The 24,169-nt window shown below is 42.8% G+C and overlaps 1 protein-coding gene across 2 annotated transcripts; it reads right to left on the bottom strand.

Annotated features, from left to right (window-relative positions):
- Positions 1-362: 362 nt before the first annotated feature.
- slc6a13.L (solute carrier family 6 (neurotransmitter transporter), member 13 L homeolog) lies at positions 363-23,104 on the bottom strand. Of its 2 annotated transcripts, XM_018241139.2 has the most exons (16): positions 22,648-23,104; positions 21,961-22,165; positions 12,509-12,727; positions 9,627-9,761; positions 8,703-8,843; positions 8,410-8,491; positions 7,670-7,802; positions 7,083-7,217; positions 3,862-3,965; positions 3,434-3,558; positions 2,858-2,970; positions 2,575-2,712; positions 2,112-2,214; positions 1,813-1,913; positions 1,556-1,726; positions 363-979 (listed from the first exon to the last, which is right to left on the bottom strand). In XM_018241139.2, the coding sequence occupies exons 3-16, from the start codon at positions 12,720-12,722 to the stop codon at positions 872-874; spliced, it is 1,803 nt and encodes a 600-aa protein (XP_018096628.1). In that variant the 5' UTR covers positions 12,723-12,727; positions 21,961-22,165; positions 22,648-23,104; the 3' UTR covers positions 363-871. The 2 variants fall into 2 exon arrangements, with proteins under 2 accessions (XP_018096628.1, NP_001083451.1); NM_001089982.1 differs by lacking the exons at positions 21,961-22,165; positions 22,648-23,104 and adding an exon at positions 15,795-15,922.
- Between the last annotated feature and the right edge of the window lie 1,065 nt (positions 23,105-24,169).

Here is a 24,169-nt window from a genome sequence, read left to right as displayed (position 1 = left end):
AGGAAGTTTATTTTCAGTTGAGTTTAGTCAAAATGACCAGCAGGTGGCACTGTTGCATGTTCAGTAGGCCCTATATCGGTTATAACCATGATCCACCCAGCCATTCCCCATTATGCCACACTCTCCACAAAAAAGTCCACTAACCCACTCCCTGTTCCAGGCCCCCTCTACTAGCAACACAGTGGGTGGTGGGCCCTTGGGAGCTGGGTTTTCAAGTGGGCCTGGGTAACCCTGTCTGACGCTGGATGTGATGGCGCCCAAAATTCTTCCATACAGCAGTGAGAAGAGTAGAACCATGGTAATAATAATAAAGCCAGTTTGGGTCAAACTATAACCCAGATCACAAAACAGAACATACTATATCGATGTATATATTTAATGATAAAATCACAAATTCTTTTCCTATGAATCTGCCTATTTCCAACGTTTGGGGGAAAGAATCGCTGATCTCTCAGCAGGAAATGTTCCAGAATCCTCAGTTTTCCCATAAGCGAATCCTTTAAAGCTACAGTCTCTGTCCAATCACATTGAAGCAGCTCAATATAATGCCCTGTCATTGTGTAGTTTCCACTCTGGGGCTGAACCATTTTCTTTGGAATGAATGCAGCAATGTTAGAGATCTGTACATGTTTTTGTGGAAAAGTCCAGCAGAATCCTACAGTCTCCAGGGGGCCAAACTCCATACAGGTAATTTACTGTAGCACATGTACATTATTGTGGTTTTATATATATATTTATATATGTATGTACAGTAATTCATATACACCCATAAGTCATATATACATGTATGTGACTCCAGGGATACTGGGTAGAACATGAGATGAGCCAATCCCAAGGAGACATGACATACTGTATAACGAGAAGCTGACTCCTAGCATAGAGATTCCTCTAGTAGAGTCCCTTGTGCCACCTGAGATAGGGGCTCACACTGGGTCTTCTGCGGGAGATCAGGGTCCGGGCAGGTAAGCTGGCGAAATCTCTGTCAGATAAAAGAGAGGGGTCAGGTCAGAAATGTAAGGGCAGGACATTGAACTGGACAACTGTCTGGGGTTTGTGGGCCACCTTGTATCACTGGTTCCCAAACAATGGGGCTGCCCTTCCTAATGTGGACCATTGAGTACTGGCAGGGGTACGGCTCAGCCTGATGGCCAGTTGGGTGAAATGGCCATTTGCTCTCCTGGACTCAGCAGAAAGCTCAGCTTGAACATCAAGATGGGTGACATTTGGGGTAAATATCTGATGCCCTAGATATTCTACTGCCGATGGTAGATATTCCAAAGTTCTCCTTTATCTGTATCCCTGTTATGAGCTAAGGGGGCCCTGACCAAGCTTTAGACCTCCAAGGGAGGCTAGAAGTATGTCAACCACTGTCTTATATAGAGGATACTTTAACTGTTATGGGCATTTGACAAGGGGAGAGGATTTTGTAATTCTGGACAGGGCAAGAGGTCCTAGTCATGACCAAAGTCAACAAGGCATCTTTTTGGTTCTGGAAATATAAGGACAGGACTATGAGGGTCATTGCAGGATGGATGGTGAGACTGCAGTTCATTACCTCAATTAGAGAGCCTTTGATAGTAGACAACTTGTAGCCGACCCAAAGTGGAATGCAGACCATAGAGGAGAGCGCCAGAAGCCAGCCAATAGCATCCCCCCACCATGGGTATACATAGCGCTTATTATAATTTAGTGGAGTGTACTTCACCAATGAGAATAAGAAGGTGGCCTGAAAGAGGAAAACATGAAATACTGAGCGATGTCCCATCCCCTGAAGTTCCCACCTTCCCACCAAGCTGGATGCCTTGGTCTTACCATGCACACGGCCGGAGTAATGAAGAGCCAGCAGTACTTTATAATAGCGGTTGGCCTGTAACCGATCATGTGCTCCACATTCTCATAGAAATTATCCGCCCCTGGAAAAATGAAAATGCCATCAAATTAAGGAGAAGACCTAATTTACACCAACTATGTTATGGACACACTTGGTTGGGGTGTAGCTTTCAGTAACTATAAGAAGGGGTTACAAGTAGAATACTAATCACTGTAATTTTATCTGTCACTAAGTAATGGAAATTTCCAGGCTGCACGCACAGAGGGGGACCACCACTTACCATATACCCAACCTACACACAGGGTTTCAAAGATAGCCACGAAGAGCAGGCACATCCCACTGGCAGCATAGTAATCGAATAACTGAAATACGTACATTCCTCCCTAAGGAAGAGGAACAAGAAGAAAGAAAATCTGGTTTGATTAAGAGAAATAGGGCAAAAATATATCATAAAAAGGAGAAGTTTGTGCAAATTCCAGAACTGATTCATGTACTTCTAAGCACTGGAAGCATTGGTGGTCAACTTTAGATATACTGTAGATGGCACCAAGCTGAAGCATTGGTGGTCAACTCTAGATATACTGTAGATGGCACCATGCAGAAGCATTGGTGGTCAACTCTAAATATACTGTAGATGGCACCAAGCAGAAGCACTTGTTCCACAGCAGACATTAAAGCCATTTAGGCCAAATCCATTAACGGTCCAACATTTGCCCATATCCCCCCTGACTCCAACCTCTCACCTCAGTAAGCATGATGAGACCAACAAAAAAGGAAACTATAGAAACGGCCAGAATGAGAAGCTCACGACGGTTCTTCTTCCGGAATATGGTGGGGTACATGTCAACCACAGCAGTGACCAAGCTCTCCACGCACACAAACTGCCCACAAGAAAATAAAAAATACAACAGAAGTTTTACAAAAGAACTGGAAAGACACAGGAGCCAAATGTTATCTGGCTATTGGGTTAAGTGGATATCTACATGTAGGCATGGCAAAGAAGATGTAGGAGCAGGTCTCGCTTACCTGGCTATCAAGCCCCAGTAGAATCACCATGAAGAAGAAGAAGCAGGCCCAGAGAGGAGAGAAGGGCATCATGGACACAGCCCGGGGGTAGGCAATGAAAGCCAGACCTGGACCTGAATCAAAACCAAGATTAGAGAGATTTCCTTTTACATGGGTTAATGGAGGTTTTTCATGATCTGAATGTCTGTTTGACAGAAGTTAATTGGATTGTTGTCTACACTTAAAGACCTGAAAATGTTTCAGGCTAACTATGATGTTATTGATCAGAAGGGGTGGGGGATGTCCTGCCCTGATGATATAATCTCTAACCTGTTGGAATTTAAAATGTTTCTGACCAAATGGCACTTGAGTTGTCCCTATCCTGGTGGGGCTTGATTAAGTTTCCTAACCTTAGGGGGCTGTAGATGTCCCTGACCTGATGGAACTGTAACATTCTCTGATGGGTCTGAAGTTGTCTCTGACTGGATGAAAGTGAATATGTTTCTAACCTGATAAGACTAGAGCTGCCCATGTCCTCACTTAATCCCAAAGGTTCAACAGTTATGTTGTTAGCAGCGTTAATATGAATGTGCCTACCAGACTCTGCCACCTCTGAGATGTGCACCCCTTGTTCTTCTGCCATAAAGCCAAGGATTGAGAAGATGGCAAACCCAGCCACAAAGCTGGTGCCACTGTTAAGGAAGCAGAGTGCAATGCAGTCCCTAGAAACAGAAAAAAAAACATATTTATTGCCTCTGCCCATATTTGTGTCCAACCCCAGTACAATTTTGTGTTGAGATTTAATACTATTGATGTTTGACAGGGCCTGGTACCAATACCTTTATGAAAACCATCTTATCACATTGTCCCTGATTTATTTGTGGTTCTCCAATAGCCCATGGCCTCTTACAATGACTTCTCCAATGTTCCTTCTCCTTAATGACCTCTACCAACACCACTAGCCCAAAGTCACTAAAGACAGGCCAAAATTACATAGAGGGGGGTGTTTGTATGGGAGTCAGTACCTGTAACAGTTGTTGTTGTATTTATTGTAACTCCCCAGGGCAGTCAGGCACCCCAGGCAGATGGCGTAGGAGAAGAAGATCTGGGTCCCAGCGTCCATCCAAACCTGTCAAGGACAGTCTGATGAAAACACGGCAAGCATGAGGAAATCAGTAGGAGAAGGAGCCAAACTCTGTCCTTCGTACTTACATTTCACTACACACTCACTTGCTTATATGAGCACCCATGGCTGCACCCTGTTGGCCCGGCATCCATTGTTGAGGGATAGAGGGCACAAATTTAGGGGCCCCGTGATTGTGCTGCACTTGTATGGCACAAGTAGGTCCAGATGGATGACAGTTGTTAAAGGGGCTTCCATAGGATACTTGAAATGCCAAGGCATGTTTTGAATGTCAGTCTAAGAATGGGCACGAGGAACCACCAAAGACAGGGGCTCAACTGCAGAGTGGCAAGTGGCAAGGGGGAAGCAGCAGTGCACAGGGCCCAGTAAAGCCCTATTTAATTGGCAGTTTCAATATATCATGGTCAATTTAGCAATTTTTCAGGGTCCTAAACTGAATTTGCTCTGAGGCCCAGTAACATCTACTTATGCCATTGCCCAAAGAGTATATCCGTGGAATGAAAACTGCCACTGGTTTCCATTATACAGAGTTGGGCCGGCTTCAGGCTTAGATTCTAATTGCCAATATTATTTAGATTGTCCCATTGCTTATCATCTAAATGCCTGTTTGCTACTGTCAGCGAAATTAGCAACTAGATTTCCAAACTGGATAGCCCAACAATGTATATGTCTACATCAGGCTTCCAATGAGATGCAAAGCAACTCCCCTTTAATGGGCTGTGAATGAGTGGAGTAAATTATAAGTTAATGTATAACACGTGGGTAGTTAGTATATTGGTGTAAGTGCTAACACATGGGGATGCTCCCCTGGGAATACAGTAAGGAGATTCCATACATTCTCTAGTAAAGCTGAATTCCAGCCGTACAAACAAGCCAACTCATACACAGTTCTGGGGTGTAAACACAAGTCTGTGCAAGTCTGCTTTAAGGGCAGGATAGAAAGGGCATTTGTTATTCCCCCCCAGGGCACAACAAGGGCCCACCTGGGTTTTAATGTAGATAAATTCCCCTAGCAATAAAGTACTAATTTAAATAAAAGACAGCAATACAATTAGGGGAAAAGAAATAATATAAGTAATAAATAGCAATAACAATACTTGTATAGCCTTACAGAGCATTTGTTTTTAAATGGGGGTCAGTGACCCCTTTTTGAAAGCTTAAAAAATCAGAAGAAGAAAGCAAATCATTAAAAAAAACTTTAAAAAATAAACAATGAAGCATAATTGAACAGTTGCTTAGATCTGGCTATTCTATAACATGCTAATCGTTAACTTAAAGGGGAACCAGCCCTTTTATTTGGCAATGGAGCTGGTATCCCAGATAGAGACTGTACTGTGCATGCGCCAATCGGGTACAAGACGGGTGAGATACAGGGTAGTGCCCCATTGACAGGTAACAGGCGGATCCCATTATGCCTGTTATTATACACATGGAGGGGCATTAGGCGTTTGTGTAGGGTCAGTGGCTAAATGGAGTAGTTGGGACATACAGTAACTGTTCTCTACTAACTTCAATGTGGGGTTGCTACTATCTTACAGACACATTTGGGAACCCCATTGCTATGTAGCTGAAGGCAGTGTTTGTCTTGGGAGTGTGCTGCATGGCTTATTAGGTATCAGTGCAGTCTGAATTCTTATCAACCAGCCATGCTCTAGGCTATTTTTATAGACCTACCAGATGGGGAACTTTTCATAAAATCGCTTGATCAATATTAAAAGCCCTAAATTCAATTCTCAGTGTTAGTTAAATGCAAGGGGCCTTAAATTTGATGTGGTGTTGCTGATCATCTGGGCTTTAAAGTGACCGTGTCTTATATTTTTGGCCAATTATGCAAACAATTCTGCAAAGTGGCAGTACAGTGAGCTAAACCTGACATGCAGAGAATCTCTCATTACCGGAGCCTGATAGAGTGCAGAGCTGGGGAGAGCTCCCTCTGCCCCTCGGAGAGCCCCATATGAAATATAAAACCCTGTGCAGCCCCCGAGAGTCACGGAGAACACTGTGCCACCAACTGCTAAGGTTCTGTTTAGACTCAGCATCTTCCAGGAAGGTCCATGGGGCATGTTTGGGGTCCTGCTGGCTGCCCCACTGGGCTTATCCGAGTGTAAATTCCTAAGTGGACAGCGCAGTGGGAGCAGGCCCCAGACTCCTGCCGAGGAGGGAACAAAACCCCAGCAGCTTCATTAAGATACTAACACTGGACAATAATCCATATTTTATATTAAAGCAGTAAGGCTGCGATATTTTCAGTGTCTGTAATGCCCAGGATATACTCTATGGTGCATGGGGGGTATAAAATGTAACCCCAGCATGCCTATAGCACATGGGGCAGTCTTATTCATTAGGAAGCACCCACCATGTCTGAAGCACACAGTGTGGGGACGGACCAACTGTCATATCCAACAAGAACAAATTGTGGTCAATGAAGTGACCAACCATCATGTTGCCATCCCGTGTGCTTCAGGTATGACATTTAGGGCCACTGCGAAGCCACATAGGGCAATTTCTCAATTAGACAACAAAATGCCTGGACTCATAAGGGCACCCACTAGTCCAGGAGACTTCCATTAAAATTAATGAAATACAAGCGGCCAAGTTGGAAATTAACCGGGCAACAGAATTGGCGCCCCCTAAAATAGCTTGGGAGTGGTCTTGACAAAGTAGGTGCACTTGTGAGACATTGAAATGAATGGGGAGGGATTCTGAGCCTTTTTTGTCAACCACCTGCTGAGCTGGAAATTACCTAGGCAAGAGGATTGGTCATTGGTCTTTACATTTCTTAGGACCCCTCCAGCTGCTGAATCTGCAGTCATTATTTTATACACTCACCTCTACTGTTTCCCCACTGTACAACTTCCAATGACTCGTGATCAGTGGTGTAGCTACCATATAGCCGTACCCTGTGACCATGGTGGGGCCTGTGGAAAATGGGGACCTGGACTATGGCTCTACTGTATGGTAGTCCTTCTCATCAGCTGCCAGAACCTCCCACTTAAGCAAGTGTGTGGCCAACTAGGGCTGGAGCCGAGCGCGTATAGCTGAGGGTGGTAGCCTCACTGTGTTATCATACAAGCTGTCAGATGCATACTCCGCCTTTCTTACCTCTGGGTCCTGCAACTTGCTGAGATCAGGGTACAGGTAAAACTGGATTCCAGTCAAGGCCCCAGGTAGTGACACCCCCCGGATAAGCAGCACGATCAGCATTAGGTAGGGGAATGTGGCAGTGAAATATACAACCTGCAGAAGATGCACATATTGAATTAGACAATAGGAGATGCTGGAAGAATAAGAAACTATTGTGGCTCTAATAATGTTTTTTTGCAGAGTTTTGGCGAATGTCACATGGCTGCTCTACAACATCAGAATTACAGCAGGCAATATACGGACTGTACACAACTAGCTGGGTACCACCCAACTCTTGATCTCCCCCCAAACTCAATGTCACCTCTTCGAATTGATCAACCCTATACAATATCAGTGCCCTACAGGCCAATGTAATGGTTATGTACCAAGTCTAGTAACCTAGGTCTACCATCAGCATCAGAGCTAATCTTTACTTCTCACTCATATACTCAGCCAAGCCTTACCCTGATACATCCTTTGTAGACCAGACCAAATCCCTGATAATGTCCTACTTCATGTAGCCTTCAGGCCCTCACTATAGGAGAAAGTGCCACAAGATCACTGACCTTTCCTGTTGATTTGACCCCTTTCCAGATACAGAAGTAACAGATGATCCAGGCCAACAGCAAACACAGGGCCAGCTCCCAGCGGAGACTCCCAATGTTACCAATGCCATCTGATATGCCAAGCACTCGTCTCCTGGGAAGAGGGGAGTTGGGTTACAAAGTTGGGTTACAAGGCAGCAAAACGATTGTTATAATTGGGGAGGAGGAAAGTGTGCGGTACAGAGAAGTAGGGGAGGAGGATGATGATTTTGGAACCTTGTCACAGGCCACATAGGCATCAAACTCTAGCTGCTTATAATATATTGAAATTTCACTTTATCCTCTAATTAAATATCTGCATGTGGACTGGGCTGGAACTATGGGCAGGCATCAGAAGCTCCAAAAATATGTTTATTGAAGAGCAGCCCATTATTTGATTCCATTAACCCAGCTAATTACTTTTTTTTGCCTTTTCAACCTTCCTGTGTCAACCATTTACTCTTCCAGACATGGCTAATGGAGGTGGCTCAGACCCTTGCTTTCCATGCCAAAGCTCCTTGGCCTAGCTTTGTCCTTTCATGGACAGTCATGCTATGATAGCTACTAGTAAAATTATCCTACAAGCCTATAAAAATACTAGCTGGAGTTTGTTCTACTGGATGCATTTTGGGTTGAGATATCAGACTTATATGGCTACTAGGAGACAAAGAAGGGTGTGCATATGGATAGGATGAGGATCACCAAGAGTAAAAAAAACTTACTCCCAGAACTCTATGACGCTGGAGGTGCCGTTTAGTGTCACGTTGTGGGTAGAATTTGCCTTGTAGAAATCCACGCAGTTCTCTGTGTGTATATAAATGGGGGTCAGCAGGTGAATGGTAGGATAAAGAGAGGGTACCCACTAAGTGATAAAAGTGGGGGGACTGGTTAATTTTTGTAAGGAATAAATGATAATGAAAACAGGGAGAATACTAGCATGTGTTTTTACAGCAGCACATTTACGTGCATGTTGACTGTAGGGTCTATACATGCGTTGCTTTGCTAGAGTGGTTACCTGTATTCCATGAATGGCCACAAGACGCCCAAGGCAGCTCAGACGTAAAGGAGTTAAAGAGATAGAAAAGGGCCCAAGCCAGGACTATAACGTAATAGCAATTCAGCAGCATAACAATGACCTGCGAGGCGTAGCCGATCCCTGAAACAGAGTAACACAATGTTCCGTTATGGACCTTCTTGCCCTTTCCTGGGGCCCATAAGCAAAGGCATGAGAGATCCAAAGAGATAAATGAAGTTGGCTGGAGTTGTGCTCATTAGATGGGACAAAGGTGGATGTATCATTCAGTAACGTTACCAATAAGATATTGATCCAGGGTTAATTTGCAGGGTGGACTTATAGGCTTCATTAGAAATTAACTATTATGTTAACTTTACATTTACATTCTGGTCGGCATGGTCTTCTGCTCCTAGAAGAAAAAGGCCTTGTTTCAAGCTGTTGTTTTTCTAAACCTAATTTTTGACCTGTTATGGGGTATAGAAGATGCTAACACTCAAATTACAGAATGCCAGAGCTGTGTATTACACTTCCAGATTACATGTTAATCTATGTCGTATTGGGAGTTATCCAGTAATTGTGTAGCATTTTCTCTTGACTTGGAGAACCTGAGATGTTTGCTGCACAACCTGGAAATGTTAGCATGGCAACTAGTTATTAGCGCTAAAATGTCAGTGATCACATGAACAGACGGAGCCATGAAGGAAACATGTTTTGAGGCTATCAATACACTCTATAGGTAGGTAGAACATTTAGTGAGTGTGGTGAGCAAAGCCACCACCAGATATTTCCAGTATTTGGGGTTCCACTGTCTGGGGGTCCAACTAACAGTCAAGTTAGTAAATGGAGCATTTAAAACCAGAAAAAAAGAGTAAGTGGTGGGAAAGTTGGAGTGGTGAAGTGACCTATGGATTCCTACAAACTTACCTTCAAACAGAGGGCAGATTTTCCTCCAGGCTGTGACACCCCCTTGGCTGGTGTATTGACCCAGAGCTGTCTCCAGAAAGAAGACCGGGATCCCACAGGTAAACAGAAATATAAGGTATGGTATGAAGAAGGCACCTGCATGGAGACAGGGTAAATTCATACAAGGAACATGGTTTGGTATTTAGGAAGTAATTGTCCAAGTGCAAAAAGTATGGATGTTGGAGAACTCTTATCTAAATGCTGCTTTATGGGGAGTTGTTAGGAGCATAAATCAGAGTGTCATGTTCCCAGCCTTCAACAAGGTGTTGTACCACCACAAATGCCCCAGTGTCCCAGAAGGCAACAGGTACCTGCTCGGTAGTAATTACATTGACAGCAGAAGTCATTCTCATTAACGTACCTTCACCGCGGAATTGGAAAAGATCAATTTACGAGTACAAGTGTCCCATGTGTGCTCCTAGAAACATGTAGAAAGGGACAATTGTACAGAATTAGGTGTTCAGATGCTTGGGACCCCTAGAATTACCCCCAGCCTGGACCTGGTGGTTATTGCAGGGTTCCCTTGGTTTGTTGTTTCCATGGAAGCAACTGACATCCCATGAGCCTACATTGGCACATTGGAAGTACCACCAGCCCTACCTATGCGCTACTTTGCAGGCACCCCAATTTTGCACCTTGCAATGTGTTCATACACTAGCTCTCAGAATACCAAAACAGCTGACTGTCCCAACACCAGATCTCGTGATTACTAAATTTGTGGTGGTTATAAACGTGCCAGTAAACAATAACCAGAACTTATAATGATTATCTCCTTGGAGCCCAGTCCTGGGCAATAAATGATCTGCTCTAACCAGGGAGCACAGTGCATCACACAACTTTGGGCACCATTGGTCTGTCGCCTTAGTACAATATCCCTAAAGTCTCTCAAACATCAATATGAAACCACTGAGTGATCTGGGCCCCTGTGTTATTCAGCTAAATTCACTCCAAAGTCAGAAATGGCCACACAAGGCAGTGCCATTCATCAGAAGCCATTCATCAGTTACTCATTAGCTCATTGAAGGGTTCCTTTCAGTTCTGGAACTCATGTTTAGACATTGAACCGATGAGGTGAAGTAATAAAATGACAGAAAATTGAGTTACAGCAGCTTTGCCCCCACCCAACCGCCACCTCTCAACCCATTCACACACCTCAACCCACCTCCCTCCACATAACCAATCACCGAGGGGGGAGGACTCCACATGGGTTTGTGTTTGTGTGTAACTGGCAGCGATTCAGCGGAACGACCGAATATACCTTCTCCTTATACAAAAACAAGGTGCCCATTGATTCCTGGCCTTGGTCGTGCAGCAGGAGGGATGTATGGCTCAATAAAGTCACCATACAAAGTTCAAGTCATGCAGGTCACAAGGGCCCTAAAGCAGCTTTGTATGGGCCACGAGGAGGAAGAATTAGGAGGGATTATTGTATGTGAGCTCTACAGTTAACCCAAGGGTCCCCACCTCAACCCTGGTCTGTTAAACAGCTGGCTTCTGGAGTCGGAGCCAGTGGTGCAGAGAATAAAAACAGCTGTGGATTTCAATAGCAATTACATTTACAAATACATGTGCTAATTAATTTATGTTCCATGCTGATTTTATAAGGGCTCGATGTTGGGGTTGTAATGTGCACCTCTGATTGGTCAGGAAGTCTGACTTCAAAAAAAAAATGCCAGAAATGTAAACAGTTTGGCCCTTACTGATTAAACACAAGTGTTGTGCAGACCATGAAGCATATAGCAGTGACCCAGATCAGTATGGTACAAGACCCGTAGAATTGACCTGTGTCTCCTTAACAAGACGGAAGAACTCTCGCAGAACTCCAGAACATAGCAATGGGGATTTGGTTATATGGAAACCGTTAATCGTAAAATCGGCTCATGGAGGCAAATCAATGGGTCCGTTCTTTTCTACACAAAGAAATGTGACCATTTCAATGCCCAGAACTTGTTGGACTTTGGACTTTATGTTGGCAGCTCCTTTCTGCCTTAACTACAGTCACATTCCTAACCCTTGTGTAACCCCTGCCATTGCTGCTAGAACTAGGTTATAGCCATGGTACCTTGGCCCAACTAGTCCCCTACTATTAGGAGTAATGACATTATTAAGGTCCCCACCATCGTTTTCCGCTGGATGGAACACCATGTGACCATGTGCCGTACTCTATATTATGTTGTATGGCTGGGACATGACTCAGAATCACTTGCCTCCATGTATTGTGTTACTGGGGGAGTCCAGGGGCCCTAGTACCGACCTGTTCTCTACTCTGAAGACAATAGAAGTCCTGTGTGGAATTGCTGCATAACATATGGGGACTCCTATTTGTATGAGATGCTTTGTTCTGATGAACGTTTTCAAGCCCGCATCCCACATATTACGCATGACAAATTGCCCATTGGAGCCTGTGGGTGATATTTTATATTTTCTTGTCAAGGGAAGCAGTATAGGGAAGCAGTATGGCAGCTTTAGTCACAATAAGTCCTATTGATTAAATGCCTCAAGCCTTTACTTGCTTAGACAGTAACAACCCAGAGGGATGAACATTCTTGACGAGATTATCTGCTTGGATAATACAAGTGAGTATGGCCAGAGAAGTAAGGGATAGACCCAGGAGGGCAACCAACTAACCGTTATATATAGGTTCTATTGGCTGGGGGCATATGTTACCTGTGGAACCCAAGCAGTTACTGAACTATAACCCACGAGTTTTGCCCTATGTGTTTGCTTGTTGGGTAAGTTGACAGTTCTGTAATTGTTTTTGGGGACAAAACACACGTATGTGGAACACTTCCATTTGCCCATCACTCTGTATGTATATGAGGTATAAGTGCGACTCTCCTTACCTCCTCCATTTTTGTAGCACAAGTACGGGAAGCGCCACACGTTCCCCAGTCCAATAATTTCTCCGGCCACAGACAGGACAAACTCCACTTTATTGTTCCACTGTCCCCTCTCAGTCATTCCGGCGCTGTCCTCTGCTTTGGGCTCCTTCTCCATGAGAGGCTTGGTTGGCACACAGTCTCCATTGCTTATGGCACCCGGCACCTTGTTATCCATAATGCCTGTAACACAGAGTCATACACCTGTTATATGCAGGAGTGCGGGGTCAGGCCCGTAAGTATCATTCTATCACCAGGGAACATTATTATCACTGTCACAATGCACACAACAAAGATTTAAGTTATTGTCGGTAACAATGTCCAACATGTTGAAATAACAGGAATAGTCGGGTGCTTGGGGGAGAGGACCCCTACTAACTTAGTATTCTGGGGCCCCATGATTACTGATGGCCATGACACAGTGCAAGATGGGATATACAGAGTGCTAGTGGGATATAACACCCAGACCCAATATTAGAATAGAGTGCTACTAGGAAATAACACCCAGACATAGTATTAGAATAGAGTGCTAGCAGGAAATAACACCTGGACATAGTATTAGAATAGAGTGCTAGTAGAAAATAACACCTGGACATAGTATTAGAATAGAGTGCTAGTAGGAAATAACACCTGAACATAGTATTAGAATAGAGTGCTAGTAGGTAATAACACCCAGACATAGTATTAGAATAGAGTGCTAGTAGGAAATAACACCTAGACATAGTATTAGAATAGAGTGCTAGCAGGAAATAACACCTGGACATAGTATTAGAATAGAGTGCTAGTAGGATATAACACCTAGACATAGTATTAGAATAGAGTGCTAGTAGGAAATAACACCTATACATAGTATTAGAATAGAGTGCTAGAGGTATATAACACACGGACATAGTATTAGAATAGAGTGCTAGTTGGATATAACACTCAGACATAGTATTAGAATAGAGTGCTAGTAGGAAAAAACACCCGGACATATTATTAGAATAGAGCGCTAGTGGGAAATAACAATCGGACATAGTATTAGAATAGAGTGCTAGCGGGATATAACACCCTGACATAGTATTAGAAAAGAGTGCTAAGCCTAATTTGCATAAGGCGCCGAGTTAAAGTACAATGGACGTACAGTATGTGTAGCACCAAATACATTACACTACACAAGCCTGGGAAAGCTTCATAAAATAAAATAGAGTTATTTTGCCCTACACATGTGCCCACTGTATAGTTTAGGTGCCATATGTTAGGAAATGTAGGGGGGAAGGAGGGTACTCCCAAAAAAATGTACAATCTTTTTCAGCCTATCACCCTTAAAAAAGGAAAAGACGCCAGCGTTTTTTGGTACTTAGAAAATATTTCAACTTTTTTTGAAGCAAGCCCTATCAACTCTATTGCACTTCGCCTGGTCTCAGTTGGCAAAGGCAAGTCTGGCGCAAGAGTTAACGTTCATGAAAATCCGCAAGTTAGTGAATTAGCATAGTTACGTCCCTTCGCCATAGCGCAACTTCGCCTGGTGTAAGGGTGCGAAGTAGCGCTAGAGTAGGTCCACTTCGCTAGCGAATTTACGCCAGCGCCCGTTAGTAAATCGGCGAAGTAACGAAATGACGTCACGCTGGCGAATTTGCGCTAGCGTTAGTTACTTCGCGCTTTAGTGAATTTGCCCCATAGTATTAGAATAGAGTGCTAGTGGGAAATAACACCCAGACATAGTATTAGAATAGAGTGCTAGTGGGATATAAAACGTAGACATATAGTATTAGAATAGAGTGCTAGTTGGAAATAACGCCCAGACATAGTATTAGAATAGAGTGCTAGTGGGAAATAACACCCGGACATAGTATAAGAATAGAGTGCTAGTGGGATATAACACCTAGACATAGTATTAGAATAGAGTGCTAGTTGGAAATAACACCTAGACGTAGTATTAGAATAGAGTGCTAGTGGGATATAACCCCGGACATAGAATTAGAATAGAGTGCTAGTGGGAAATAAAACCCGGACATAGTATTAGAATAGAGTGCTAGCGGGATATAACACCTAGACATAGTATTAGAATAGAGTGCTAGTTGGAAATAACACCCAGACATAGTATTAGAATAGAGTGCTAGTTGGAAATAACACCCAGACATAGTATTAGAATAGAGTGCTAGTTGGAAATAACACTCAGACATAGTATTAGAATAGAGTGCTAGTTGGAAATAACACTCAGACATAGTATTAGAATAGAGTGCTAGTGGGATATAACACCCAGACATAGTATTAGAATAAAGTTCTAGTAGGAAATAACACCTGGACATAGTATTGGAATAGAGTGCTACTGAGATATAACACCTGGGCCCAGTATTAGAATAGAGTGCTAGTAGAATATAACACTCAAACCCAGTATTAGAATAGAGTACTAGTGGGATATAACACACAGACAAAGTATTAGAAAAGAGTGCTACTGGGATATAACACCTGGACATAGTATTAGAATAGAGTGCTAGTGGGATATACAACTTGGACATAGTATTAGAATAGAGTGCTAGTGGGATATAAAATTTGGACATAGTATTAGAAAAGAGTGCTATTGGGATAGAACATCCAGACCCATTACTAGAATACAGTAATGATGGGGATTAAAATTTGTTTTTTAAATAGGTGGGCGCTCAGCACAAAATCCCAGAGAGCTGCAAAACTGAAAAATTCCTTCTCTGGAGCAGCTGTACTGGCAGATATATTAGAGGTTCTAAGAAAAGGTTGGATGCTTTTTTTCACTAAGAGAGAGTATGCAAGGTAACTGAAATGAATTCTTAGTACATAGCTGATCCAGAGACTGGTCTGATTTCCCTTTTGAATCAGGAAGGATTTTTTCCCCCGAAAATCAGGTGTGATTTTCACCTTCCTCTGAATCAGTTAGAATATATAGTGAATAAAGTAACCCCTCTTGTAAAATGTAAGGATATTATGCTACAGAGGAGGCGAGTTCTACATGAGGGTCACAAGTTATGCACATGGTGGAAGAGGGCCCAGGAATATTGCTCGGTAGCATGGGAAAAATATGCATACTGTACTTGCACAGAACTGCAACATAACAGACCACCACACTACAAAACCATTTACATTAATTTTACAATAGGCTTTAGTTGCCCTTTAATTTCTCCCACAAGGATAAAAAGCTTTTGAATCAAATGCCGTTAGCATTCTGGGTCCCCTCTGAAGAAAGGTTAGATACAGTTAACAAGTCTTCACCCTACAATTATAAGAAATACATTACCTTTTGGGCTCTGTCCAGGTGACTTCTAAACCACCGGATAATCCCGGCTAAAGGAAAGCAACTGTGGCCCCAGCAGTAGAGTCAGGAAAGACACATGATAGCTGCGCTGAGTAAATGTACACAAGGAGGAAGAAAGGGAGAGAAAAGGAAGCGCAGAGCAAGTGCCACCCTGAGTACTCACTCCTCATGTACTGCTTGTAGGAAGCACCGGGCTGGGGATATTTAAAGGATGAAGGAAGTAATTCTAAACTCTCCCCTCCCTCACATTCCATGGTCACCAGGGAGATGATAGGGGCCGGGGAAGCTACGGGGCAGCTGGGACAATCTGACTCTTCTATAATCTAATAAATACAAATATGGATTTTATTGCTCTAATGACTCCTACTCCATCAGCTTCACCCATAGTTACATATGTTTACTGTAGTACTCATTCCCTATAATATGCCCCCGTAACAATTCATCCATATGTATAGCAAGGAGTATGTAAAATATTACTGTCCCTTCCCAGAGACTATTATCCCACTGTAACTATAGGCACCATCTCTCCCTACTATACCTGCTATACCACAGTCACACTCCCTTCCCAGAGACTATTATCCCACTGTTACTATAGGCACCATCTCTCCCTACTATACCTGCTATCCCACAGTCACACTCCCTTCCCAGAGACTATTATCCACTGTTACTATAGGCACCATCTCTCCCTACTATACCTGCTATCCCACAGTCACACTCCCTTCCCAGAGACAATTATCCACTGTTACTATAGACACCATCTCTCCCTACTATACCTGCTATCCCACAGTCACACTCCCTTCCCAGAGACTATTATCCACTGTTACTATAGACACCATCTCTCCCTACTATACCTGCTATCCCACAGTCACAGTCCCTTCCCAGAGACAATTATCCACTGTTACTATAGACACCATCTCTCCCTACTATACCTGCAATCCCACAGTCACACTCCCTTCCCAGAGACTATTATCCACTGTTACTATAGACACCATCTCTCCCTACTATACCTGCTATCCCACAGTCACACTCCCTTCCCAGAGACAATTATCCACTGTTACTATAGACACCATCTCTCCCTACTATACCTGCTATCCCACAGTCACACTCCCTTCCCAGAGACTATTATCCACTGTTACTATAGGCACCATCTCTCCCTACTATACCTGCTATCCCACAGTCACACTCCCTTCCCAGAGACAATTATCCACTGTTACTATAGACACCATCTCTCCCTACTATACCTGCTATCCCACAGTCACACTCCCTTCCCAGAGACTATTATCCACTGTTACTATAGGCACCATCTCTCCCTACTATACCTGCTATCCCACAGTCACACTCCCTTCCCAGAGACTATTATCCCACTGTTACTATAGGCACCATCTCTCCCTACTATACCTGCTATCCCACAGTCACACTCCCTTTCCAGAGACTTTTATCCACTGTTACTATAGGCACCATCTCTCCCTACTATACCTGCTATCCCACAGTCACACTCCCTTCCCAAAGACTATTATCCCACTGTTACTATAGGCACCATCTCTCCCTACTATACCTGCTATCCCACAGTCACAGTCCCTTCCCAGAGACTATTATCCCACTGTTACTATAGGCACTATCTCTCCCTACTATACCTGCTATCCCACAGTCACACACACCCTTACCAAAGAATATTATCCCACTGTTACTATAGGCACCACCTCTCCCTACTATATCTGGTATCCTACAGCCACACTCCCTTCCCAGAGACTATTATCCCACTGTTACTATAGAACATATTACTCTATCAAGAAGTGAATTAGTAGTGCTGCATGTTCTACAGGCTCCTAAAATTCTTGATATTCACCCTACCTGAACTCCTTGAAAACAGCATAGAGTGCAAGGAAGTGGCTCCTGTTGGTTTATAATAGGTTGCATGAATGAATGAGAGACTTATGAGGTTTGGAACGCTATGTACATATGAAAAAAGCTCTTTATGGATTACATAGCACACTGTTATTCTGGGGATGTTATGAGCTTTCTAATTCCCATTGGAGTTAAAACACAGGTCATTTAATAGAGAAAGTTCATTTGTAGCTATATATTTTGGATTCAGGCAGCACACCTACCGACTGTTCACTTGTCTTGATGTGAAATTCCAGCACTGTGTGGTTTAGTGGGAAAGAATGGGTCAGATACATTTTGTTCGTGTATATAGGGTGTATCCTGGGCAGACAGGGGGAGTTGCTATCAGATAGGATCTGTGCAGCAACTGGGACAGAATGCTCTGTTATACAGATAGCAAGAATCTCAGCTGCCATAAAGCAGGACAGGACTGCTGCTTACAATAGGGATCAGATAGGATCTGTGCAGCAACTGGGACAGAATGTTCTGTTATACAGATAGCTAGAATCTCAGCTGCCATAAAGCAGGGCAGTACTGCTGCTTCCAATGGGGATCAGATAGGATCTGTGCAGCCACTGGGACAGAATGCTCTGTTATACAGATAGCTAGAGTCTCAGTTGCCATAAAGCAGGACAGGACTGCTGCTTCCAATGGGGATCAGATAGGATCTGTGCAGCCACTGGGACAGAATACTCTGTTATACAGATAGCTAGAATCTCAGCTGCCATAAAGCAGGACAGGACTGCTGCTTACAATGGGACAGAATGCAACCACTGGGACAAAATGCTCTTTTATAAAGGAAAGTAAAAGCTCAGTTATACTAAGTGACAGGACCAATGTTTTATGACAAAAAGTTATTCTAGAGAAAGTTGTTAAAAGGCCAAAGAGGTCAGAGAGCATAGGGCAGAGGTCTAACCCTTTAGGTTAAGGGACATCTAAGCATCCACAGGTCAAAAGAAGGGTCGCTCAAAAAATGTGTGTATGCATTACGAAGTACATAGACCAGTCGCCCTCCAGATGCTGCTGCTTTTCTACCTAAGAGCAAAGTAAATAAAACTTCCCAAAGACTCGCATCACACTTACCTCTCCTGTGCTCAGACAATGGTAAGGGTTGTGCTCTTTGAGAAATAGAAGGGCAGAATTTCTGGTTAAAACCTGAAATTCTGCTCTTAGAGTTACCGCCAATTATTTCATGGCCAGAACAGCACTACATTCCCTCCTTTGGCCATGATTCAGTACATACATTAATTATGCAGGGGAATACAAAATATTGTTCTTTATTTCTGTCATTTGTGTCTTTTTTTAGCTCCCTCCGGTGTCACAGACTTGCAAGCAGGTAGCGCAGAGAAAGAAACCTTCATGAGTATAGATATTCCCCTGTACTAAGCACAATTCAGCAGGAACAGTCCCCTAAGTTTGCTCATAGTCTGTACAGAGAGATCCCATAAAACTATGGCAGCATAGGTATTCCTCTGTACTAAGCACAATTCAGCAGGAACAGTTCCTATGTTTGCTCATAGTCTGTTCAGAGAGATCCCATAAAACTATGGCAGCATAGGTAATTCCCTGTACTAAGCACAATTCAGCAGGCACAGCCCCTAAGTTTGCTCATAGTCTGTACAGAGAGATCGATAAAACTATGGCAGCATAGGTATTCCCTGTACTAAGCACCTAAAGTCATGATTATTAATTATAATTCTTACAAACCAATAAAAGTGCAATGTTAGCAACCAATCAGAGGCAGCCAATCAGAGACAACCAATTGGTTTCTGTGGGTAGATATTCCCTGTACTAAACATAATTTAGCAGGAACAGTCCCTAAGTTTGCTCATAGCCTGTACAGAGAAATAACAGAAAACTATAGCAGCACAGATATTCCCCTGTACTAAGCACAATTCAGCAGGACCAGTCCCCTAAGTTTGCTCATAGTCTGTACAGGGAAATACCATAAAACTATGGCAGCATAGGTATTCCTCTGTACTAAGCACAATTCAGCAGGTACAGTCCCTAAGTTTGCTCATAGTCTGTACAGAGAGATCCCATAAAACTATGGCCGCATAGGTATTCCCCTGTACTAAGCACCTAAAGTCATGATTATTAATTATAATTCTTACAAACCAATAAAAGTGCAATGTTAGCAACCAATCAGAGGCAGCCAATCAGAGACAACCAATTATTGGTTTCTGTGGGTAACTAAACCCAGAGAAACTTTGAAACTTGTATTATATTACCCAATTGAATTATTGTTCATACAGGTCTGCCAGCAAGGCCTCCATACATGCAGAACACATTATACATATATAAAATGCTCATCCAGTGCTTTATAGAGATTCTTTGTTCCTGACCCATAATGTATATGGGATTAGCAAATACCCTTCCCACATCTTTGACAGTTGGTCAGATCTTCCAACGTGCCTGATGTCCAGTAGATTTCCGTTAACATTTTATTTTATCCTTACACAACAAATTCATTTGAAAGCATCAGACAATTTGGCAGTGTGTATGGGCAGCCTAATCCTAAAGACTACTTCCAAAGCAAATAATAAATAAAAATATTTATCTCAGCGTTTCACCCCTGCCTATTTGCTTTACTCTCATTTAAAGTGCTGGTTATCTTTTAGTATCTTATAGAATGGCCAATTCTAAGCAACTTTTCAACTGGTCTTCTTTATTTATTTTTTTATAGTTATTTAAATATTTGCTGCCTTCTTTTAAATCTTTCCAGCGTTTAAATGGGGGTCATTGACCCCATCTATAAAAACAAATGCTCTGTAAAGCTACACATTTATTGTAATTGCTACTTTTTATTACTCCTCTTTACATTCAGACCGTCTCCTATTCATATTATAGTCTCCTATTAAAATCAATTCATGGTTGCTAGGGTAATTCAGACCCTAGTAACCAGATTGCTGAAATTGCAAACTGGAGAGCTGCTGGTCATTTTCTAAATCTCAAATGTATCTGATCAGGCTTTTTGGGGCAAAAACTAATTTTTTTGGAGATTTATTATACCTCAAAGCTGAAAAAAAGGTCGGATTTGAAAATCCACCATTCAGACCTATCAAGGTCCAGTATAATTCAGTGGGAGAGACCTTTCCCAATTTGAAGACATTGTAGTTTACGCTGGGTTTAGCCTGATAATCCAAAAAAAAAGGTGTTGTCGGCAAAAACCCACCAAAATATCGAGCGATTCGGGAAAAACAGTCCAAAAAAATCAGGAAATTTGGGTTTGTGTTCAATTTTAGTAGGTTTTTTCCCGATCCGATTAATTAGAGTTTTAAAATTAATAAATAAGGTAAAATCGGGCATGGGAGTTTGGTCGTGTTTTTTTTTAATAAAAATGAGATAAATTCTGAGTTTAGTAAATAACCCTCTTAATGGCATTATTTTAAAGTCTAATAATGATAATGCTAATCTGTAAGGAGAAGAGTAATTGAATGTGATTGGCTGCACTGCCTTTTCCAGACTCACTATGACATCATCGGAGAGTGGCATGTGACTGGCTGCACTGCTTTTCCTAGACACATTGTGACATAAACAGAGTGTGGCATGTGATTGGCTGCACTGCTTTTCCAAGACATTGTGACATCACTAGAGTGCACAAGGTATCTGATATCTGCATTGAGCTTCATTTTGATGCGTTGCTGAAACAGCTCACGTTGCTCTCTGAGTCAACCTCGCTGTTTCAGTAAATCAAGAATCAAAATGTCTTGTAAAAAGATACAGAATTTGATCTATTTTTTAATTCTCAGCCATTTGGCTTCTTTATTATTACTGAACCTGTTTCCTGCTTTCCGAGTCGCGAAGTTCAGAGGAAAATATAAAAATGGTCCAGAAGGTCTTGATACTGTTTTGGTGTTTGGAAAACTATCAGGAGGAACAGAAGAAAGGGTAAGTGGCACATTGCTGTATTATTAATGTTAATAATGTAGAGAGATGGGCACATCAGAAGTAACCCTTTCTGTATCTCTCTTTTTCTTAGGAAACCCAGAAAATTAAATTAACAGACCTTGATTTAAAGGAAAAGGATATGGTCCAACTAAAGAAGTTTCCAGAAAGCAAGATAGTAGAAGAACAAAAGGTTAAAAAAGTCAAGGCAAAGGAAGAACTTTCTGCTTTGGAAATGGGCACTGGCACTGTGGAAAAGCCAGTCCAAAATTCCCAGATCAAACTGCCCAAAAAACCCAAACCTCCAGCAAACAAAGCAGCTAAGGAGCTGTCTGATAACAAAAAGATGATTGACCTAATGATTAAACGATCCTACCTGGATAGCGACCCGTTCCGACAAATTGCGGGGCCGGAGAAAATATTGGAGGCTGAAGCGCAGTATAGTCGCAAGGAGGCCAAACTCAAACTCCTGGAGAAATATGGGAGCCGGCAAGAGTACATAGACAGAACTATGGACCTCATCTTGGAATCCCAGACTCTATTCCAGTATTTTCTGAAGGCGACATTAGGCATGGATGGAACTAATAACGAACAGATAGAAACAGCCGTATTCAGTGACGAAAGCAAATTTTACGAAGATTATAAAAACTTAAAGCGGCGTTTCAGCTAAAAAGATGTGGGTATGGATGATGACTCCACTGGCTGATCTGGGCAGAAAAAGCAACTGTGATGACCCACCCACTCCCCAAAAAATGGAGTGCTTTGCCAACCTGATATTATTCATATATATTCTGAATGAGGAGGCTGCTTTCCTTACAAATAATTTATATGTGTATTTTATTGTAACATGCAATGATTATAAATGATATTATATAATAAATAAAGTATTTATTTTATTTAGCACTGTCTGCAGCTAATGTTTCTGAGAGTGGGCCCTTAAAGTCAGGTTCTATGGTGGACACGGGGTTTCCTGAGTAAGACTTGTCTGTTCTTGGGGAAACACTGTCAACCATGGAGATAGCTAATAACTGGGAGCATTTACACACATCGCAGAAGAATTTACCTGCTTCCAGTCCCCACCATGGGAACTACTTCAAGCCATTGGCACAGACATGGTTAATGCCAATTTGCTGACATGTCACTTTCGCCTGTTTGCAGATGAACGCTCCATTGCTCGCGGATTCTCGCCCTCTCTGCGTGGCGCCGCCCTGCTGTTCTCACTAATTCTCAAAGCATCTGATGTTGCAGCTGGTGGCTCAGCAGGGTTCTTTGCCTACAGCATTAAACTGAAGATTAAACACATTGCGTTGGAGGGAAAATTTATTTTATTTGGTCTCCCCAAAAAATTCTTGAGCCTATGGGTAATCTGGTGAATGTCTGGGGATATGGGTCGCCTTTTTAGTTCCCCCCCACTTAGTATTCGCTAATTATATTTGTTTTCATTGCATTATGCAATGAAATAATAGCCTTTGGGAAGGGACTGTAGCCATGGGACAGCAGGTATAGTAGGGAGAGATGGTGCCTATAGTAACAGTGGGATAATAGTCTCTGGGAAGGGAGTGTGACTGTGGGATAGCAGGTATAGTAGGGAGAGATGGTGCCTATATAGTAAAATTGGGATAATAGTCTCTGGGAAGGGAGTGTGACTGTGGCATAGCAGGTATAGTAGGGAGAGATGGTGTCTATAGTAACAGTGGATAATAGTCTCTGGGAAGGGAGTGTGACTGTGGGATAGCAGGTATAGTAGGGAGAGATGGTGTCTATAGTAACAGTGAAATAATAGTCTCTGGGAAGGGAGTGTGACTGTGGGATAGCAGGTACAGTAGGGAGAGATGGTGTCTATAGTAACAGTGGATAATAGTCTCTGGGAAGGGAGTGTGACTGTGGCATAGCAGGTAAAGTAGGGAAAGATGGTGCCTATAGTAACAGTGGATAATAGTCTCTGGGAAGGGAGTGTGACTGTGGGATAGCAGGTATAGTAGGGAGAGATGGTGCCTATAGTAACAGTGTATAATAGTCTCTGGGAAGGAGTGTGTGACTGTGGGATAGCAGGTATAGTAGGGAGAGATGGTGTCTATAGTAACAGTGGTATAATAGTCTCTGGGAAGGGAGTGTGACTGTGGGATAGCAGGTATAGTAGAGAGAGATGGTGTCTATAGTAACAGTGGATAATAGTCTCTGGGAAGGGAGTGTGACTGTGGGATAGCAGGTATAGTAGAGAGAGATGGTGTCTATAGTAACAGTGGATAATAGTCTCTGGGAAGGGAGTGTGACTGTGGGATAGCAGCTATAGTAGGGAGAGATGGTGCCTATAGTAACAGTGGATAATAGTCTCTGGGAAGGGAGTGTGACTGTGGGATAGCAGGTATAGTAGGGAGAGATGGTGCCTATAGTAACAGTGGGATAATAGTCTCTGGGAAGGGAGTGTGACTGTGGGATAGCAGGTATAGTAGAGAGAGATAGTGCCTGTAGTAGTAGTGGGATAATAGTCTCTCGGAGGGACTGTGACTGTGGGATAGCAGGTATAGTAGGGAGAGATGGTGCCTGTAGTAGTAGTGGGATAATAGTCTCTGGGAAGGGACTGT

The sequence above is a fragment of the Xenopus laevis genome, chromosome 3L, assembly GCF_017654675.1.
Source record: "Xenopus laevis strain J_2021 chromosome 3L, Xenopus_laevis_v10.1, whole genome shotgun sequence".
Lineage (NCBI taxonomy): Eukaryota > Metazoa > Chordata > Amphibia > Anura > Pipidae > Xenopus > Xenopus laevis.
Note: the sequence above shows the minus strand (reverse complement) of the source record. Positions and strands in the feature narration are given on the sequence as shown.

Bases quoted from the DNA above. Each gene is read 5' to 3' on its own strand.
- slc6a13.L (XM_018241139.2), bottom strand. From the start codon at position 12,722: ATGGATAACAAGGTGCCGGGTGCCATAAGCAATGGAGACTGTGTGCCA. The intron at 3,966-7,082 runs GTAAGAAAGGCG...TGTCCTTGACAG, and splicing joins GCAAGTTGCAGGACCCAGAG to GTTTGGATGGACGCTGGGAC. The intron at 2,215-2,574 runs GTGAGAGGTTGG...CCTCTTCCTTAG, and splicing joins GTCTCATCATGCTTACTGAG to GGAGGAATGTACGTATTTCA.